The 18,480-nt window shown below is 38.1% G+C and overlaps 1 protein-coding gene across 1 annotated transcript in view; it reads left to right on the plus strand.

The window, feature by feature from the left end:
• Nucleotides 1-18,480, plus strand: part of ogdhb (oxoglutarate dehydrogenase b) — a 47,800-nt gene that overhangs the window by 26,324 nt on the left and 2,996 nt on the right. Inside the window, exons 5-22 of the mRNA XM_023272807.3 lie at nucleotides 2,964-3,079; nucleotides 4,132-4,286; nucleotides 4,445-4,591; nucleotides 5,682-5,772; nucleotides 6,319-6,498; nucleotides 6,585-6,713; nucleotides 8,230-8,409; nucleotides 8,483-8,635; nucleotides 10,253-10,355; nucleotides 11,744-11,872; nucleotides 11,978-12,128; nucleotides 13,040-13,167; nucleotides 13,290-13,468; nucleotides 14,296-14,367; nucleotides 14,969-15,094; nucleotides 15,184-15,256; nucleotides 15,348-15,511; nucleotides 16,721-16,875. Coding sequence (XP_023128575.1) covers nucleotides 2,964-3,079; nucleotides 4,132-4,286; nucleotides 4,445-4,591; nucleotides 5,682-5,772; nucleotides 6,319-6,498; nucleotides 6,585-6,713; nucleotides 8,230-8,409; nucleotides 8,483-8,635; nucleotides 10,253-10,355; nucleotides 11,744-11,872; nucleotides 11,978-12,128; nucleotides 13,040-13,167; nucleotides 13,290-13,468; nucleotides 14,296-14,367; nucleotides 14,969-15,094; nucleotides 15,184-15,256; nucleotides 15,348-15,511; nucleotides 16,721-16,875 — 2,431 coding nt within the window. The remainder of the gene's footprint in view (nucleotides 1-2,963; nucleotides 3,080-4,131; nucleotides 4,287-4,444; nucleotides 4,592-5,681; nucleotides 5,773-6,318; nucleotides 6,499-6,584; nucleotides 6,714-8,229; nucleotides 8,410-8,482; nucleotides 8,636-10,252; nucleotides 10,356-11,743; nucleotides 11,873-11,977; nucleotides 12,129-13,039; nucleotides 13,168-13,289; nucleotides 13,469-14,295; nucleotides 14,368-14,968; nucleotides 15,095-15,183; nucleotides 15,257-15,347; nucleotides 15,512-16,720; nucleotides 16,876-18,480) is intronic.

Raw genomic sequence — 18,480 nt, forward strand, 5'->3', positions numbered from 1 at the left:
AGGACGATCTGATAACAAGAAAACTTTAAAGGCAAGACAAAGTGTGTTATTATTAGATGTATCATTGTACCACATTTCAATAACAAGGCAGTTCAGCTCTTTGCATGGGATGTATGATAAGATATACAGTGGGTACGGAAAGTATTCAGACCCCTTTAAATTTTTCACTCTTTGTTTCATTGCAGCCATTTGCTAAAATCAAAAAAGTTCATTTTATTTCTCATTAATGTACACTCAGCACCCTATCTTGACAGAAAAAAACAGAAATGTAGAAATTTTTGCAAATTTATTAAAAAAGAAAAACTGAAATATCACACGGTCATAAGTATTCAGACCCTTTACTGTGACACTCATATTTAACTCACCTGCGGTCCATTTCTTCTGATCCTCCTTGAGATGGTTCTACTTCATTGGAGTCCAGCTGTGTTTAACTAAACTGATTGGACTTGATTAGGAAAGGCACACACCTGTCTATATAAGACCTTACAGCTCACAGTGCATGTCAGAGCAAATGAGAATCATGAGGTCGAAGGAACTGCCCAAGGAGCTCAGAGACAGAATTGTGGCAAGGCACAGATCTGGCCAAGGTTACAAAAGAATTTCTGCAGCACTCAAGGTTCCTAAGAGCACAGTGGCCTCCATAATCCTTAAATGGAAAAAGTTTGGGACGACCAGAACTCTTCCTAGACCTGGCTGTCCAGCCAAACTGAGCAATCGTGGAAGAAGAGCCTTGGTGAGAGAGGTAAAGAAGAACCCAAAGATCACCGTGGCTGAGCTCCAGAGATGCAGCAGGGAGATGGGAGAAAGTTCCACAAAGTCAACTATCTCTGCAGCCCTCCACCAGTCGGGCCTTTATGGCAGAGTGGCCCGACGGAAGCCTCTCCTCAGTGCAAGACATATGAAAGCCCGCATAGAGTTTGCCAAAAACACATGAAGGACTCCCAGACTATGAGAAATAAGATTCTCTGGTCTGATGAGACCAAGATTGAACTTTTTGGCGTTAATTCTAAGCGGTATGTGTGGAGAAAACCAGGCACTGCTCATCACCTGCCCAATACCATCCCAACAGTGAAACATGGTGGTGGCAGCATCATGCTATGGGGGTGTTTTTCAGCTGCAGAGACAGGACGACTGGTTGCAATTGAAGGAAAGATGAATGCGGTCAAGTACAGAGATATCCTGGACGAAAACCTCTTCCAGAGTGCTCTGGACCTCAGACTGGGCCGAAGGTTCACCTTCCAACAAGACAATGACCCTAAGCACACAGCTAAAATAACAAAGGAGTGGCTTCGGAACAACTCTGTGACCATTCTTGACTGGCCCAGCCAGAGCCCTGACCTAAACCCAATTGAGCATCTCTGGAGAGATCTGAAAATGGCTGTCCACCAACGTTCACCATCCAACCCTACAGAACTGGAGAGGATCTGCAAGGAAGAATGGCAGAGGATCCCCAAATCCAGGTGTGAAAAACTTGTTGCATCATTCCCAAGAAGACTCATGGCTGTACTAGCTCAAAAGGGTGCTTCTACTCAATTCTGAGCAAAGGGTCTGAATACTTATGACCGTGTGATATTTCAGTTTTTCTTTTTTAATAAATTTACAAAAATTTCTACATTTCTGTTTTTTTCTGTCAAGATAGGGTGCTGAGTGTACATTAATGAGAAATAAAATGAACTTTTTTGATTTTTAGCAAATGGCTGCAATGAAACGAAGAGTGAAAAATTTAAAGGGGTCTGAATACTTTCCGTACCCACTGTAAAAGAGATTATATAAAATAGGACTGCCTCTGGTCAAAGATTTAAATTGCTAACATTTGATCAACTATTAGGGGCACAATATAAAACTCATCTAAGTCTTCTGAATGCATTTGCAAGTGTTTGTTTTTTAACAGAAGGAAATGTGGCTAGAAAATGAGCCTGGTATCAAAATGTAGGTAAAAATGAGAGCTTTCATCTGCTGGTACTTTGCTTTGAGCTATCCAACATGGTGATAGGACCCTTAAAAGTTTACCCAAAATGCATTTTTTTAAAAGTTTTGTCAACTGAATTATCAGAAAACAGAAAACAGGTCCATGGTACCAATGCTTGTTCCTATGACTTTATGTCACAGAGTTTTCACTGGGGCACACTATGAAATATCCCATGATATTTGTGCTTGAAGTTGGTTAAAGAAGAAAACTGTGCTAAACAAAAACAAGGTTTTGTCTTTAGATTGTACTACTTGACCTGTAACTCTAAAAGTATTTACAGTACAAAGGTAAAAAATGTGTATGTTTGTATTAAATGTGTTGAAGGCATTTTACATATTTGGTTGATTTTATCTGGAATGACCCATACATCCTTTAGTTCTTGACAAATTCTTCAGACGGTTGCAGGTTGACTTTGTCGTCTTCACCATGGTCTTCTAAATGAGAATGTTAAAATTTAGGCCAGATTCAATCCAACTGACTGCAGCTAAGAACTGATTTAGTGACTCCACAGACAGCCATTTACATTTATTCTTCGTTTGACCTGTCAATATGACTAGCATTTTCTGTACTAAATAATTGATTGATCTATTAGGAAATAGTTGACTGAGTTATGGATAATAAAAAACTAACTTTATTAAAGTTTGCCATAAAAATGATGATGAAAAGAGACTCAAAGAGTTGAGATAGAATGTTTCTACTCCTGTGGGAGTCTGCTTGCAGCTTTTTGGAGTAATCTTCCAGATTGAACAGCTGCACGGGGAGTTAAAAGAGTGAAGATAAAAACAAGGCAGGGATTACAAATTCTAGGAAATCTTGAATTCAGTGAAGTTTTCTTTCTCTCTCCTTTTCTGTTTCTTGGTAATGGTTTGATGTCATGGAGTTATGTTTTTCTGTTTTGCTCTGTTTCTCCCTGTTTCTCCATCTCTGCATTGCTATCTTGCATGCCTGTGCTTGTTATTTTTGACCTTTTCTCCTGTCAATGTGTTCACAACAGGTTTTTACGGGCTGGCTGAATGTGACTTGGACAAGGTGTTCCGCCTTCCCACCACCACCTTCATCGGCGGCAATGAGAGCGCTCTGCCTCTTAGAGAGATTATTCGCCGCCTTGAGGTACAGTTCTGAACAAATGTTTACATACACTTGTAGAGACCTTGCATATCATGGCAATCATGAGTTTCCAATGACTCATATAACTCCCACTTTTCTATGATGGAATCATTGAAACAAACACTTTGTACTTTTTTTTTTGCTAATTCAGGAAAATATAGTGTAATTTTATGGTTGAAGATTGGAAAAAACAAATTGCTACAGATTTTAAGCTTGTTTTTTTGTTATTTTTAATTTATCAATATACATAAATCTTGTTGATGATTTAAATAGAGTAAAATAGTTTTATTTTACGGTCAAACACTGTAAAAAGACAAATTAGGATTTTTTTCACTAAATGTGTACATTAATACTTTTGTCTGTAATTTTATTAGATATTATCTGTAAACAAAACATAGAACATGTCAAATACTAGTAAACTGTTCAAAAAGCTGAAAAAAGTCAAAAACTGAAAATATAAGTTTTTATAGTATATTTGAAATAACTATTTGTCTTGCAGCTTTTATGCAGAGGACATCATCTAAAACAATGCTAAAAGTCTGAATTTTCTATTAGTTTCCAAAACACACTGTATGTATTGTTGAAGTTTTTTCCTAATAAAACCCTTGTTAAAATAATCCCTTTAAACATTTTAAATCTTGTATTGTTTTACATCCATATCTACTAGCTCACAGTTTCTCTCTTCTCTGCCTAATAAGATCTAAAATAATCTTAACCAGAATTAGAGCATCTCCTAGAGTCAGTATATAAATAATGCACCCCAAACAGCTACCTCATCAACTAGAGACCGACTAGCTGTCATCTAAATTTACATGTCCAGCACTGCAGATTCTTAAAAAAAAATGCACAAATTTCTGCATAAATATCCATATTTCATGCAATAAAAGATTCAGGTACATCAGACATTGTTGAGCAGATGGTCCCCTTGTGATATGAGTTGGAATAACCCAACCTAGTCTAGATCTGAGTCAGAAATGTTCTCCTTAATCTGTAGTTTTTGCCTTAAAGTCTGACCATTCAAAGAGACACATACTGACTCTCCCTGTGTCCTCTAGATGGCCTACTGTCAGCACATTGGGGTGGAGTTCATGTTCATTAATGACCTGGAGCAGTGCCAGTGGATCAGACAGAAGTTTGAGACTCCAGGAATTATGCAGTTCACTCTGGAAGAGAGGAGGACGTTGCTGGCTAGAATGATTCGGTCCACCAGGTCTGTCTGTGTTTCTTCACATTCCTCAACACACCTTAGTAATTCCCTGAAAAAGCATGCAGAGCATCTAAAGGAGGAGTTTTTTTCTGAGGGGTAGATGGAAGGGGGAATAGATTCTGAGCCACAATGTGAAGCAGCAACGCCCCAACTGTCTCCAGGTTTGAGGAGTTTCTCCAGAGAAAGTGGTCCTCGGAGAAGCGTTTTGGTTTGGAAGGCTGCGAGTCTCTCATCCCGGCCCTCAAGACCATCATTGACAAGTCCAGTCAGAGTGGAGTGGAGAGTGTTATCATGGGGATGTCTCACAGGTAGAGGCCTTGCATCTTTTTTTTTTTTTTTTTTAACCTTAACACTCTAAACCCAGAGTCAGAATTAATGAATCAACCACACCACAACCCAAATAAAGCAAATCCAGGCTGAAAATTGGGATAATTTCATCAAAGTCACTTTATTCTACACTTAATTATCTGAAACAAACTTTCTGCTTCTATACAAAAGAATGGTGAAATATCCTTTCATAGTTCATGTGCAAAGTAGTGGGGAAATAATTTTAGAGGTTGTAAAAATGGAAATAGTAAAATACCTAACACTAGTATCTGGGGCCACCATTTCTCCAGTAACACCTGTGGGCACAGGTGGAAATGTTGTCCATGTTGATCCCAGTTGCTTCAGGTTTTGTTAAACAAATAATCAGAGTAACTCAGCTTTTTCTCTTTTTTATTTATGGCATTTATTCTGCACAAAAGACATTATTGAGTTCTCTCTCCTTCTAATCATGGTTGTGTTGTTTCCATAGACATGCAGGGCTTTATATTGCAGGGAAAATTAACCCACACTGAATAAAAATGTGACAAGAATTTAGAGGCTTAAACTATTGTTGTCTAACTCACACATTAATGACCATCACCACCCTGAACTCTCACATGTCTCACGTCCTGCACACAGCCAACAATATAATGTGAAATGTGCAATATACACCACTACCTCATTCACTTTGCTATTTATATTCACACTGTTATTTTTAATGTATATTTGTAAATAGACTGTTTTGCACTATTTTTTAAAGATTTCTGCACTGAAAAGGAGAAGCTTTCCAATTTCGTTATACACTGTATAATGACAATAAAGCATATTCTATTCTATTCTATTCTATTCTATTCTATTCTATTCTATTCTATTCTATTCTATTCTACATGGATGCTTTCTATTCTGCTATCGTGTGTCGTCCTGTCCTCAGTTACTTATCGATCTCTTATCAGAAATTTGTTTTTCTATTTAATCCAGCATTGCCCAATAACCCAGTGATTTGTAGAAATTAAATATTTTTTTTATATAGTTAAACAAAAGTAAAGCAGGTTAATCGTCACTGATGTCTCTTTCTCTCTTGTGTCTCTTCAGAGGGAGGTTGAATGTGCTGGCCAATGTGATCCGGAAGGAGCTGGAACAAATCTTCTGCCAGTTTGATTCCAAGTTGGAGGCTGCAGATGAGGTTTGAGCACCACCTTCAGAGAGCCACGCAAATTATTATTAAACCTGTTTGTTGTAAAGCTGCAGATTAATAATAGTCTTCGTGTTATCTGTAGATGGACTTCTGTTATCTTACTGTTATCTTACTTCTGTCTGTTATCTGTAGATAACAGAAATCAGATCACAATTCTTTAATTTACTTTAAAGTGCTGCCTCATGTTGCATTGCACCAGAGCTGCAACAATTAGTTGGTGCATTGATTTTCCAATAAGAAGAAGATTTTTTGTTAAATTACAGATATTATCTTGTGAAATCACAGAAAAAGTGTTTATTTACACACAAACTATAATTTAAAAAAAGGGCCAAAACTGTCCAAATCAAAAATCTCTATTTTTACAAATAGTGGTTCCTTATTTTACAGTATGTGGCTGTAAAATTACACACTTATACTGTATTTAAATCCCCTAAAAACTGAATTCTTTTACACATATTTACCATTATTTTCACAGTTTTTATAGTTGTTGACACCCTAAACTGCAAGCTGTACCTCTTTATGTTTGTGTTCAAGGGTTCTGGTGATGTGAAATATCACCTGGGGATGTACCACAGGAGGATGAACCGGGTCAGCGACAAGTACATCACATTGTCCCTCATGGCAAACCCGTCCCACCTGGAAGCTGTGGATCCTGTAGTGCAGGGAAAGACTAAAGCCGAGCAGTTCTACTGTGGAGATACTGAGGGCAAGAGGGTTCGCTCATTTAGTTTGTTGTAGTTGAAGGTATATTAAGAAGCTGTGGCTGTTTTTGAAAAGCATGTTTGTAATGTGATTTGCAGGTGATGTCGATTCTGATTCACGGCGACGCTGCGTTTGCAGGTCAGGGCATTGTGTATGAGACATTCCACCTGTCAGACCTGCCGTCCTACACCACCCATGGAACCATACATGTGGTGGTCAACAACCAGGTGTGCACAGCTGCTGTAGCTAGTCAACAAATAGTCACTTTCAGATGCAGGAATCCAGCTTTCTCTGTAACCAGGTTTATAGTGTCGGCAATAGAGCCAACAATGATTTTGTAACTCGCCAGCTTTCATATATATTCATGTCTTATGTCAATATGTCAGATAAATTAATTCTTTCACACAGGCTCTCAGTCTACCCTGAAGGCCACTTTATAGCTTCTGCATTTTTGTGTGCAGAGTTTTATGCAGCAGATACACATGGTGGTTCCAATGCTATTGGACACAGCACAAGATTTCTGGAAAACTTCCAACTTCCAACTGGGACAATTCATATAAAATCAACTCAATCTGAAAAAGTTGCTACCTGGCCCATTTACATTAGCAGATTTTTTGTACATTAACTTTAGTATATTTAAAGAAGCCATTCCCTTATAACTTGTTACGTACAGGAACAAAACCCTTGACATGACATTTTCAGGGTTGAAAAACACTCCGTTAAAAACTGCAACCAAATCAGTTTTCATGCAATGACCTGACTTAGTTTGAGCTCAATCAATGGAAAGCATATAAAAATCAAAGCTCCTCCAAAGTCATGCATCAACTACTTTAATTACGGCTCTGCTCTATAATTATGAATTATAAAGGTGTCAGTGACAGAGAATCTCCTTGTACAGACTTCACTCACAACAAACTTTTGTTTTGAGCACAATTTGTTTGCCTGATGCATGGCAAGAGAATGCAATTGCAGAGCAGCAGTTCACATTTGCACATGCAAATTCTTGGCAGCACATGTACTTTATAATCCCATAAAATTACAAAAAGAAAAAGTCAAAACTTAGATTTTTTTTTACAAAAATACTGGGATCAGTAAACAGAATGCGACAGATGAATAGTTCAAGGACTGACTGAAATAATAATGCAACAAACATGCCAGTTTGTAACAGTTTCTGGCTCTGATATTCATGTCATTTTAAAAGATAGCACATTTTCTGATTCAGATAAGTCCTGTATGAATTCATTTGACATAAATGTAATAGTTGTTTGTTTGTATGTCAAAGTCTTGCTCTCCAGTTTTCCATTCACGCTTTACTGTTTATTGCGTTGTGAAAATAATTTAAAATGCACACTGGAAAGTGATTTTTCTTTTGTGCAACAAATATTCAGCAAGTTTTTAATCACAGAGAATTCATTCAGACAAATAATGTAAGAAATCTATAAAAACAGACAGGTATTGTGAGTTTGGAAATGGTTTAGTCTAAAGAATTTATCGCAACTGAATTTATTAAGAAATCTGTTTTGCTACAGTCCATGGGCTTGCTAAATCATTAAATCAGAAAGTGATTCTGTAAATTTCACCCCAAAATGTTGTACTTTACTAAACACACACCCTGATATGACAATGATAGACTATATTCATATAGAACGCAGTGGAAATGACCTACAGCATTGTGGGCATACTGCTGAGTTGCATCTGAGCTGCAGTGGTGATTAATAATATATTTTACTGCGACACCCACAGATTGGTTTCACTACAGATCCTAGGATGGCTCGTTCATCTCCATACCCCACAGACGTAGCTCGAGTGGTCAACGCGCCCATCTTCCATGTCAATGCAGACGACCCAGAGGCTGTGATGTATGTGTGCAACATAGCAGCCGAGTGGAGGAACACGTTTCACAAAGACGTTGTCGTGGACCTGGTAGATATTTATCAACACAGACATACCGCTGTCATCACAGATACTTGTTAAACTTCTGCATCGCCACTTTCAGGTATGTTACAGACGTAATGGCCACAATGAGATGGATGAGCCCATGTTCACACAGCCGCTGATGTACAAACAGATTAAGAAGCAGAAAGGAGTGCTGCAGAAGTTTGCTGAGAAACTCATCACTGAGGGAGTCATGACAGCACAAGAATATGAGGTAAAGCAACTTGTTGATGGCTGTTTGTGAACCATATTCAGTGTAAAGAAACTGAGGTCCAAAACAGATACATTTTATATGTTGAGGGCACAAAAGAACATCAGTGGCACTTTTACCTCGGGAGTTTTCTACACAAAGTCAACATTTTACACTGAAGGAAAAAGGCTTGACTGAGTGTGCAGGATGAGTGGGAAAATCACAGGTTTCGCTGTCAGCTGGAGGAAAGCTGTCGCTGGCAGACGATTCTGCTGTGTGACATCTCAACAACCTAAAGGTTGACTGCAACGAAAAAAGCCTTTGACATAAAAAACAGCAGTGTTATTTTAAAAATTCAAATTTAAACATTTTATTATTATATTCATTTCTAAATTAAACATTTATCTCTTTCAAGATTAGAAAAATTGTTTATACATTTCTCCAAATCTATTTAGAACTCGAAAAGCACTCAGAGAGCACAGTACTCCACCAAGGCTGTTCATTCCTCCATATGGCATTGTCAGAAATGAGGCATTTTTTTTGTTGAAATGCAGCATTTGTTTATTAGTTATTAATGATCAGACATCACAGCAACATAGAATGTGGCCATTTAATATAGATGTACTCACAAACAAAATGACCTTGCGCTGAGCACAGGCATGTGTTATGCATGTGTACATTATGTACGGATACCGAATCACGTGACCTAAATATGTAGCGGACGGCGGGAATTGATGGGACTCGGAAACACCCCCACAATTTAATCAATTGTTCCTTGTATAATTTCCGACGGACAAGTCCCGATAAACCCGCAGTGGTGGATTTGTAGTAGGACCGCAATCATGTGATCGTCAGCAGGCAACTGACATAGTGTTCACTTGTAGTCATAGTTACAGTGACAGCTTGTCGGTATTTCACAATGATACAGAAATCTTTCAGAAATCTGTGAATCCAGACTATAAGCCGCATCACTGCCAAAATCTAATCAATTGGTCCTTGTGTCATTTCTGACCTTCCCTGAAAATTTCATCCAATTCCATTAGTCCATTTTTGAGTAATGTTGTGAACAGACAGACAGACAAACCAATGGCGATCGTCACGTAGCTCCACTGCGTTCCTTGGCGGAGTAATAACTATGAGTAGGGCTGGGACCAAAAATATGACCACGTTTCTTTTAGATTTTGTTGATAATGGTGGGTGGCAGACTGATGTGCATGCACCCCACATCATGCAGAATAAAAAGAGGGAGTGTAACCCAGGTTCTTTTCTGAAGCTACACTTTACAGATGTTCCCTAAACACCTCACATATAATAGACGTGAAAATCTGAGGATTTACGGAGTGCCCGAAGAGGCCGAAAAAGGCTCTGCTATTATGTTGTCTTATGTTGACAAACTTCTTCATGAGGGTCTCCAACTACCTGAGGACGTGGATGATTTGCAAATACAAAGGGCGCATCGCTTACTAGGCCCTAAACCATCAGCTGGCAGGTGGCTGTGTACCGAAAAGCCTCTAGTCTCTACTGTTGCTGCAGCACAGCAGCCAGCTGTGAGATGCAAACTGGAGAACTGATGGTTTATAATATAACTTTATAATAGACTTGTTCCTGTTCAGATACTTAACGTACATTTGTCTCTTTCAGGAGGAAATAACCAGATACGACAAAATCTGTGAGGAAGCATACAATCGCTCCAAAGATGAAAAGATTCTGCACATCAAACACTGGCTTGACTCACCATGGCCTGGTAGGAGTCCTGTTTTTTTTTTTTTTTTTTTTTTTTTTTTTTATTAAATGAATGGTTTAAGGTGTGACAGGACAGCAAACAGTATTTTTAATGCACTCGCCGATATTAAGATACACTTTTTTCAGATTAGTGGAAAGTTCTAAAATACTCTAAAAACTCTAAAATTAGGCTACTATTTTATTTGATCTGTTGGATAGTTATCTAAATCAGTTCACATTAAATGAGATGATGCTCATATTTAAACATAACATTTGCAAAAACATGTAACACAAAAAAGATATTTGTCATAATGTAAGTTATTAATAGAGGAAGTTTTATGGTGATCAGTTCCTCTAAACTGTATCTCCTCTTAAAGTCATGAGTGCTGTAACAATTACATACAGCTAAGCCAAGCATTTGTTGGTTTCAGTTTAGCAGATGTGAGAATCATTTGCCTTATTTGTCTTATTTGATAGTAAACTAAATTCAGTTGGGTTTTAGACTGCTGCTTAATAAAGCAAAATAGATTGTTGTTGGGCTGTGGGATATGATGTTATATCAAAAACTTATTATTCAAGAAAATTATTTCCATCCATCCATTATCTATACACCACTTAATTCTCATTTGGGTCGTGGGGGGCTGGAGTCTATCCCAGCTGACTTAGGGTGAAGGCAGGGGACACCCTGGACAGGTCACCAGTCTATCACAGGGATCCACATAGAGACAAACAATCACACTCGCATTCACACCTATGGACAATTAGAATTATCAATTAACCTCAGCATATTTTTGGATTGTGGGAGGAAGTCAGAATACCAGGAGAAAACCCATGCATGCACAAGGAGAACATGTAAACTCCATGCAGAAAAATGTCGGGAAGGCAAGGATGCAAACTGGGAATCTTCTAGATGCAAGGCAACAGTGCTAACCACCAAGCTACTGTGCGGCCCTAGAAAATGATTTATTGAAAAAAATCGTTTTAGTCGCAGTATGCAGTCTGGAGTTGGGATGTTCATGATTGTTGACTATTTAATTAATTGCTGTCCGTACTTTAACAGATTATAAATGTTTTTACTGAAAGTATAAGATCAAGGAGAGACATGTATTGTAGATCCCCTGCTGTACCTGCTTACGCCACCAGATGAGGCCTCTTACTGTTTAATACTGCAGAGAGCATTGTGGGAGTTTAGCTGGTAAAGGGCCACCATGACACAGTTTTCTGTGAAGCCTGTGGACATGGAATGATGTCCATTGACTTAACTATGTATAATCAGTTAACTGATTATTGATTGTTGACAATGCTAATTTTCAGTTAAGAAACCGGTATAAAATTTGCATCCTTAGCCTGCATATTTGATCCACACATTGAACTTTTATGCTTTTGTGTGTGTGTTTTCTGTATATTCAGGTTTTTTCACCCTGGAGGGTCAGCCTAAAAGTATGAGCTGCCCTTCAACTGGCATCAACAAAGATGATCTCAGCCACATTGGAAACATTGCTGCCTCAGTCCCGGTGGAAGATTTCACCATACATGGAGGTGCTCTTTTCTCTTCTCATATTGTGTCTGTAGTGAATATTCTCTGAAGTTGCTGTCAGGATCTTTTAAGCCTGTTTGTTTTCTGCCTTTGTGTTCATGTTGTAGGTCTGAGTCGCATCCTAAAGGGACGAGCGAACATGGTGAGCCAGCGAGTGTGTGACTGGGCTCTGGGGGAGTACATGGCGTTTGGCTCTCTGCTCAAAGAGGGAATCCATATACGTCTCAGTGGCCAGGATGTGGAGAGGGGCACGTTTAGGTAGCACATAATTCTAACAGGAAAAGTCAGCTGACTATATATTCAGCATTTTTATGGCTAAATGGGGATGCTGCATGTCAAATACTGGGTTTTAGTTTGGAAATGTGTCAAACGATTTGTTTAACCCCTCACAGAGGGCCATCTGACTGCTATGTACACAGCTATTTATGTGGGTACTCATGCAGCATATTGTTTGAAAGCTGAGATTCTTTTAATTCAATTGATGCACACTATTTCTAAATACAGTCACAGCAGGTACAATCAACGTTCAATAAAATGTTGCCTTTAGTATAACATAGTACATTAATAATTACTCACAGATTGCTGCTGCATGGTTTTAACTTTGCATTCATAGTGATTCCACACTGAAACCTACACCTCTTCCTCATAAAACCGAATCAGTTAAAGTTTTAACTGATTCGGTTTTTGTGCAGATGGCTATCGGTGTCATATAGCCAGTGAAATTCTGACAAAATTTGGGGTCATTCAGAAATGTCCTTATTTTTGAAAGAAAGTAAAGAAAATGCTTCAGTTTGAAAATGTAGTTTTAAGCATTATACTTTTCAGTAACAACAGAGAGCTTTAACCATGTCAGACTTGCTCTGCTTTGCATTTGTACTATAAAAATAGGCTTTAATCTACTTTTCAACTTTCTTTTGATTCCATCCTTCTAGTTGTGGTAAATCTTAGCCTTTCTCCCTGTAGCAAGGTTAAACCCATCTGCTCCTGTTCCCAATCTTGATCAGGCACAAAAAAAAAATAAAAAATATCGTAAGGGAGACATTTCTCCCTCTTGACCTGTGGTTGTGTTTTTGTCTTCATCTGAGTCCTCCTCTTATTGATCTGCATCTCATGTTAAACAAAAATCCAAAATTCAGCTTGATGATTTTCTTTTCTATGATTTACTGCAGCCATCGGCATCACGTTCTTCATGACCAGAATGTCGACAAGAGGGTCTGCATCCCAATGAACTACATTTCCCCTGATCAGGCTCCATACACTGTCTGTAACAGCTCTCTGTCTGAGTATGGAGTACTAGGTGAGTAGAGGAAAAACACTGAACTCTTCGAGAATACTGAACATTTGTTAGGACATTACTGTCCTAAGAGGGGTGCTCGTCATTGAACATGTTTGGTTTTAAACCTGTTCTCTTCTGTGTAGGCTTTGAATTAGGCTTTGCTATGGCCAGCCCCAATGCCCTGGTCCTATGGGAGGCCCAGTTTGGAGACTTCCACAACACAGCTCAGTGCATCATCGACCAGTTCATCAGTTCAGGACAGGCCAAGTGGGTCAGACAGAACGGCATCGTGCTGCTGCTTCCTCATGGCATGGAAGGAATGGTAGGACCAGAGGAACTTGATCTGCCACATTCAGCTTTTAGCTTATGATGCTGTAATATAATTTACCAACCTTACACATCATTGTGTTGTTTACAGTCTGAAGACATAAACCGGCTGACAGTACAAACTGAAAGAACAAGAACTGAACAGTATCAAGGCTGAATTTAAAATACTCAAACAAGCACTGAATGATCCAAGCATGTTTGGTTTACATGATTTATTCAAACTATTAAGGGCCTGCAACTCTGAACTTGTTTTCACCAACCACCTATCCTGCATGGTGACACATGGCACACTTACTTGTAACAAGGTTGAAAGATTTTTAAAGTTATCTTTTTTTGCCTTTATTGTAGAGGATAGTGGAGAGAGAGACAGGAAATGTGGGGAGAAGAGTAGGGGAAAGACATGCAGCAAATTGCCATGGGTCGGACTTGAACCTTGACCACTGCGTGGGGACTATAGCCATTTTTCATGGGTTGCCAGCTCAACCTGTTAAGCTACCAGGGTGCCATTGAAAGATATTTTTATAAATTAAAAAACAACAATAGAATGTATAAACTTTAAATTTCACATATTTGTAGCATGTAAGTTCATATTTTTTAGACCTGAATTTGTATGATGGTTAAAAGATTTTTCTCTTGACCGTAGGAAAAACAAGTAAATCAGTGATGGCATTAAGTGTCTTAGTAGTTGGTGGAGTGCAGCTGTAATTAATACACAATACCCTACTGTGACAGTCGAAATGTAGCATATGTATATTTTCAAATTATCTACAAAAAAGCTATAACCATACACCTCTGATTACTTTACTCCCCTCCCTCACTCAGGGTCCTGAACACTCGTCTGCCCGACCTGAAAGGTTCCTGCAAATGTGCAACGATGACCCAGATGTTTTCCCTGTGAGTTTGAGTACAAAGATGTGAACAATTACATTCAAAAAATATGTACCTGTAATTTACACTACAGTTCAAAAGTTTGGGGACACTTGGGTATGTCCTTCTTTTGAAAGAAAAGCATTTTTTCAATGAAGACAACATTAAATGAATCAGAAATACAATCAAGACATTGTTAATGTGGTAAATGACTATTCTAGCTGGAAACAGTTGATTTTAATGGATTATCTACATAGGGATACAGAGGAACATTTCCAGCAACCATCACTCCTGTGTTCTAATGCTACATTGTGTTAGCTAATGGTGTTGAAAGGCTAATTGATGATTAGAAAACCCATGTGTAATTATGTTAGCACATGAATTAAAGTGTGAATTTTCGTGGAAAACATGAAATTGTCTGGGTGACCCCAAAATTTTGAACATGTGTAGGTGTGTAGGTACACAGGCAAAGCCTGTTACTTACTTTCTTTTATATTCAGTTTAACTGAATTCTCTGCTTTTTCTAAAATAAGCAAATACTGACATAATTTACTGAAGTTATTTAAAAGTTTGCTAATGTGACTTGTATGCAGAATTACAGACTTTTTAAACCCCACTTTTTTGTCAGAAATTGTCAGAAGACTTTGCCATGCGTCAGCTTTATGACTGTAACTGGATCGTTGTTAACTGCTCAACTCCTGCAAACTACTTCCATGTTCTCCGTAGACAGATCTTGCAGCCCTTCAGGAAGCCTGTAAGTCTTGCATATTCTGAACATGCAACAGAATACAGTTCAAGCCAGTCACCATGTCCTGTGCTCTGTTGTTACTTCTCTACTGGCAGCTGATAGTATTTACTCCAAAGTCACTGCTGCGCCACCCAGAAGCCAAGTCCAGCTTCGAGGAAATGCTGCCAGGTGAGTACTGAGCAAAAAAACAGAAGGAGATAAAGGATAGAAAGCAGAAAGTGGAGATTCAGTTTGTTAATGTAAAACTTGCAACCTGCAGGAACCCACTTCAGGCGTGTAATCCCAGACGACAGCCCGGCAGCTGTCAGCCCAGAAAAAGTAAAGAGAGTCATTTTCTGCACTGGCAAGATTTACTATGAACTGACCAGAGAACGCAAGAACCGAGGCATGGACGACACCATCGCCATTGTTCGCATCGAGCAGGTAATGTGAGAGGAAAAATTTACCCAATACCCCAACACAAGACCTACAAAGATTGACCCTTTGGATTGACTCTGGCCCATTCCCAATATTTACACCCATGAACTTTAAGATGTGTTCCTACTAAGTCTGTAGTTGTCAAGTCCATTAAGCCCCACACAAAATCAATCAATCAATCAATCAATCAATCAATCAATCAATCAATCAATCAATCAATCAATCAATCAATCAGTTATTTACAGCACATTTGTTGAGTTTGTATTTTCAGTCAAATGTAGGATTTACAGAGGGTCATGCTAACCTAGTTTGCTAAAATGTGTAAATACGGTAACAGGGAATGACAGTAGCAATTGTCCAATTGTACTGGAAATTCTTACTGTTTCTTCTGAATGGAAACTCATTGTTTCCTAGCAACATGTGCTGTCATAGTGTTATGTCCCATTTGTCAACAATAGTGTTATTTTTGAAAAACAACCAATTCTCCTCACATGTAATTCTTCCCTAAAGACCTTAATCATTCCACACTCAAAGAGTGAAAGTGTTCATTTAGCCTTTGTGCACTTAGTGCACATATATTAAGTATTTTTATTGTAATGATTTACCTTAGTTGCATACACTACCATTCAAAAATTTAGGGTCACTTAGAAATGTCCTTTTTTTTTTGAGAGAAAAGTTTTCTCATTTTTTTTTCAATGAAGATAAAATTACATGAATCAGAAATACAATCTAGACATTGTTAATGTGGTAAATGACTATTCTAACTGGAAATGGCTGATTTTTAATGGAATATCTACATAGGGGTACAGAGGAACATTTCCAGCAACCATCACTTCTGTGTTCTAATGCTACATTGTGTTAGCTAATGGTGTTGAAAGGCTAATTGATGATTAGAAAACCCTTGTGCAATTATGTTAGCACATGAATAAAAGTGTGAGTTTTCATGGAAAACATGAAATTGTCTGGGTGTCCCCAAACTTTTGAACAATAGTGTATGTTCTCAATAATCAGTTATAGTTTGTTAATCTGAGGTGTGTCTTTTCTTTCTGATGTGTATGATAATCAATCAATCAAAGTTGTACCCTCTCTTGATGAACAGTGACAGCAGTGGCTACATTTTCTGTATCCCTGAAGCTGTTTCATATTGTTCTGTGATCATTTGGTCAGTGACCAGTGGGATTTTAGAGTGTTCTTTTGATTTTTTTGGTTTTTCAGCTATCACCGTTTCCCTTCGATCTGCTGAAAGCAGAGACTGATCGCTATATAAATGCTGACCTGGTTTGGTGTCAGGAAGAGCACAAGAATCAGGGTTACTATGACTACGTCAAGCCCCGCATCCGTACCACCATCAACCGAACACGCCCTGTCTGGTAAGTTTTACTTGAGCCGGCTCTATACTCAATGCAAATTTCTTTTCAGCTGGAAAGATGCTGTCGGACACTTCCCTACACTTTATCAGCATTTAATCCCACTTCATGCAGCAGCTAGCCAGCTGTGCAGAGTAGACCTGAGTTGGATCACAGTACTGCTAATAATAACCTTGATTATTAGAGCATTTTTCAAAAGCCAGGTCACAATGTACTTCCAACTTTTTTACAATCTATGTTCATAACCTGTCAAACCAAAAATCTGTAAGCAGGAGCAGAGACATGAGAAACGAAGTTTCACAAGCAACTTGAGAGCAAGAAGGAGGTGTTAAGCCGGAGCACATGCAGTCTGAGCAGCGGAATACAATTGTACTCATAAGTTTATATCCCCTGGCAAAAGTGAAATGTTAGAAAATATGTTTGATCATGGAAAAACCTTTCTTTCATTTAGGGTTAGTGGTCAGGCAAAGTTATTTATCGTCACATAAATGTACTTGCTGTGATCTTTCATGTTTTCATTAAAAAAATGGTACATATTTTACAAATTCTGCCAGCGAACGTAATCTCATGAGCACAACTGTATCTGAGTGGAAACGTACATCAGAGCACATAAGTTCAGGAGCAGGAACTCTTTGAGTGCGAGGGCAGACCAAGAGTTCTGAAACAGAGTTACAATAGACAAAAACAAGAAATCCGACTCTTAAACTGGAGAACCACACTCCTGAATATAGATTAGAATGGACCCTCATAATCCCCCCCTTCTATAACCCTTCAGTGTACGAGTGATTGAACCCTACACTCTTCCATAAGTGGGTCAAAATGACCGGTATTAGAATCAATGTGTTTTTCTGCCTTTTGTCATTTTATTCAAGAACAATAATTTGTATTCTCGTATTTATTTTATCCTTGTCCACACAATAATTATTTCACAATTGAAATATGTTTATTTTATTTTAATTATGAATATTTTGATAACTAAAAAAGAAGAATATTACACAGAACATAAATAGAAGAATGTCAGTATCCATTTTGTTGACATTTTTCCACACTTTTCCTCCAGCTGTTGCTGTTCTCTGTCCCTCCAAGTTTGTGCACTGCATCACCTCTTGTATGATGTTATCGATGATAAAGAGCTTGTGGTAGTAATACAAATATTAGAATTTCTTTAAAAATATAAAAGGTAACTTAAAAAATTAAATGAAATGATATTGAAAACTTTTTTTGAGGAATAGCTTTAATATAAAATGATAAAAACTTTTCATTACAAAGACAATGCAAGAAAACGACCTCACTGGGTCATTTTTGACCCATTTATGCATCTAAGAGTCAGGCAAATTTGAGAAACCAAATGTTTGAAAGTTTAAAGTCTCACATTTTAAGTAGTGTAAACCACTTTAAGATACGAAAACCACAGCTACAATAGTTCCTTACTTTGTAATAAGAGTGTAGCAAACATGGGGTGGTTGTTGAATGTGCTGCACATTATTCACTCTAAGACTCCATTTGGCAAAATGCTTTCAAGATTTTTTTTTGTCAAAAACCTTGTGGGTGTTCACATTTTCAATTATTTTAACTTTATCTTTGACCGTGGTTGATGAGCTAAACTCC

Source organism: Amphiprion ocellaris, chromosome 17 (assembly GCF_022539595.1).
Source record: "Amphiprion ocellaris isolate individual 3 ecotype Okinawa chromosome 17, ASM2253959v1, whole genome shotgun sequence".
In the NCBI taxonomy this organism is placed as follows: Eukaryota; Metazoa; Chordata; class Actinopteri; family Pomacentridae; genus Amphiprion; species Amphiprion ocellaris.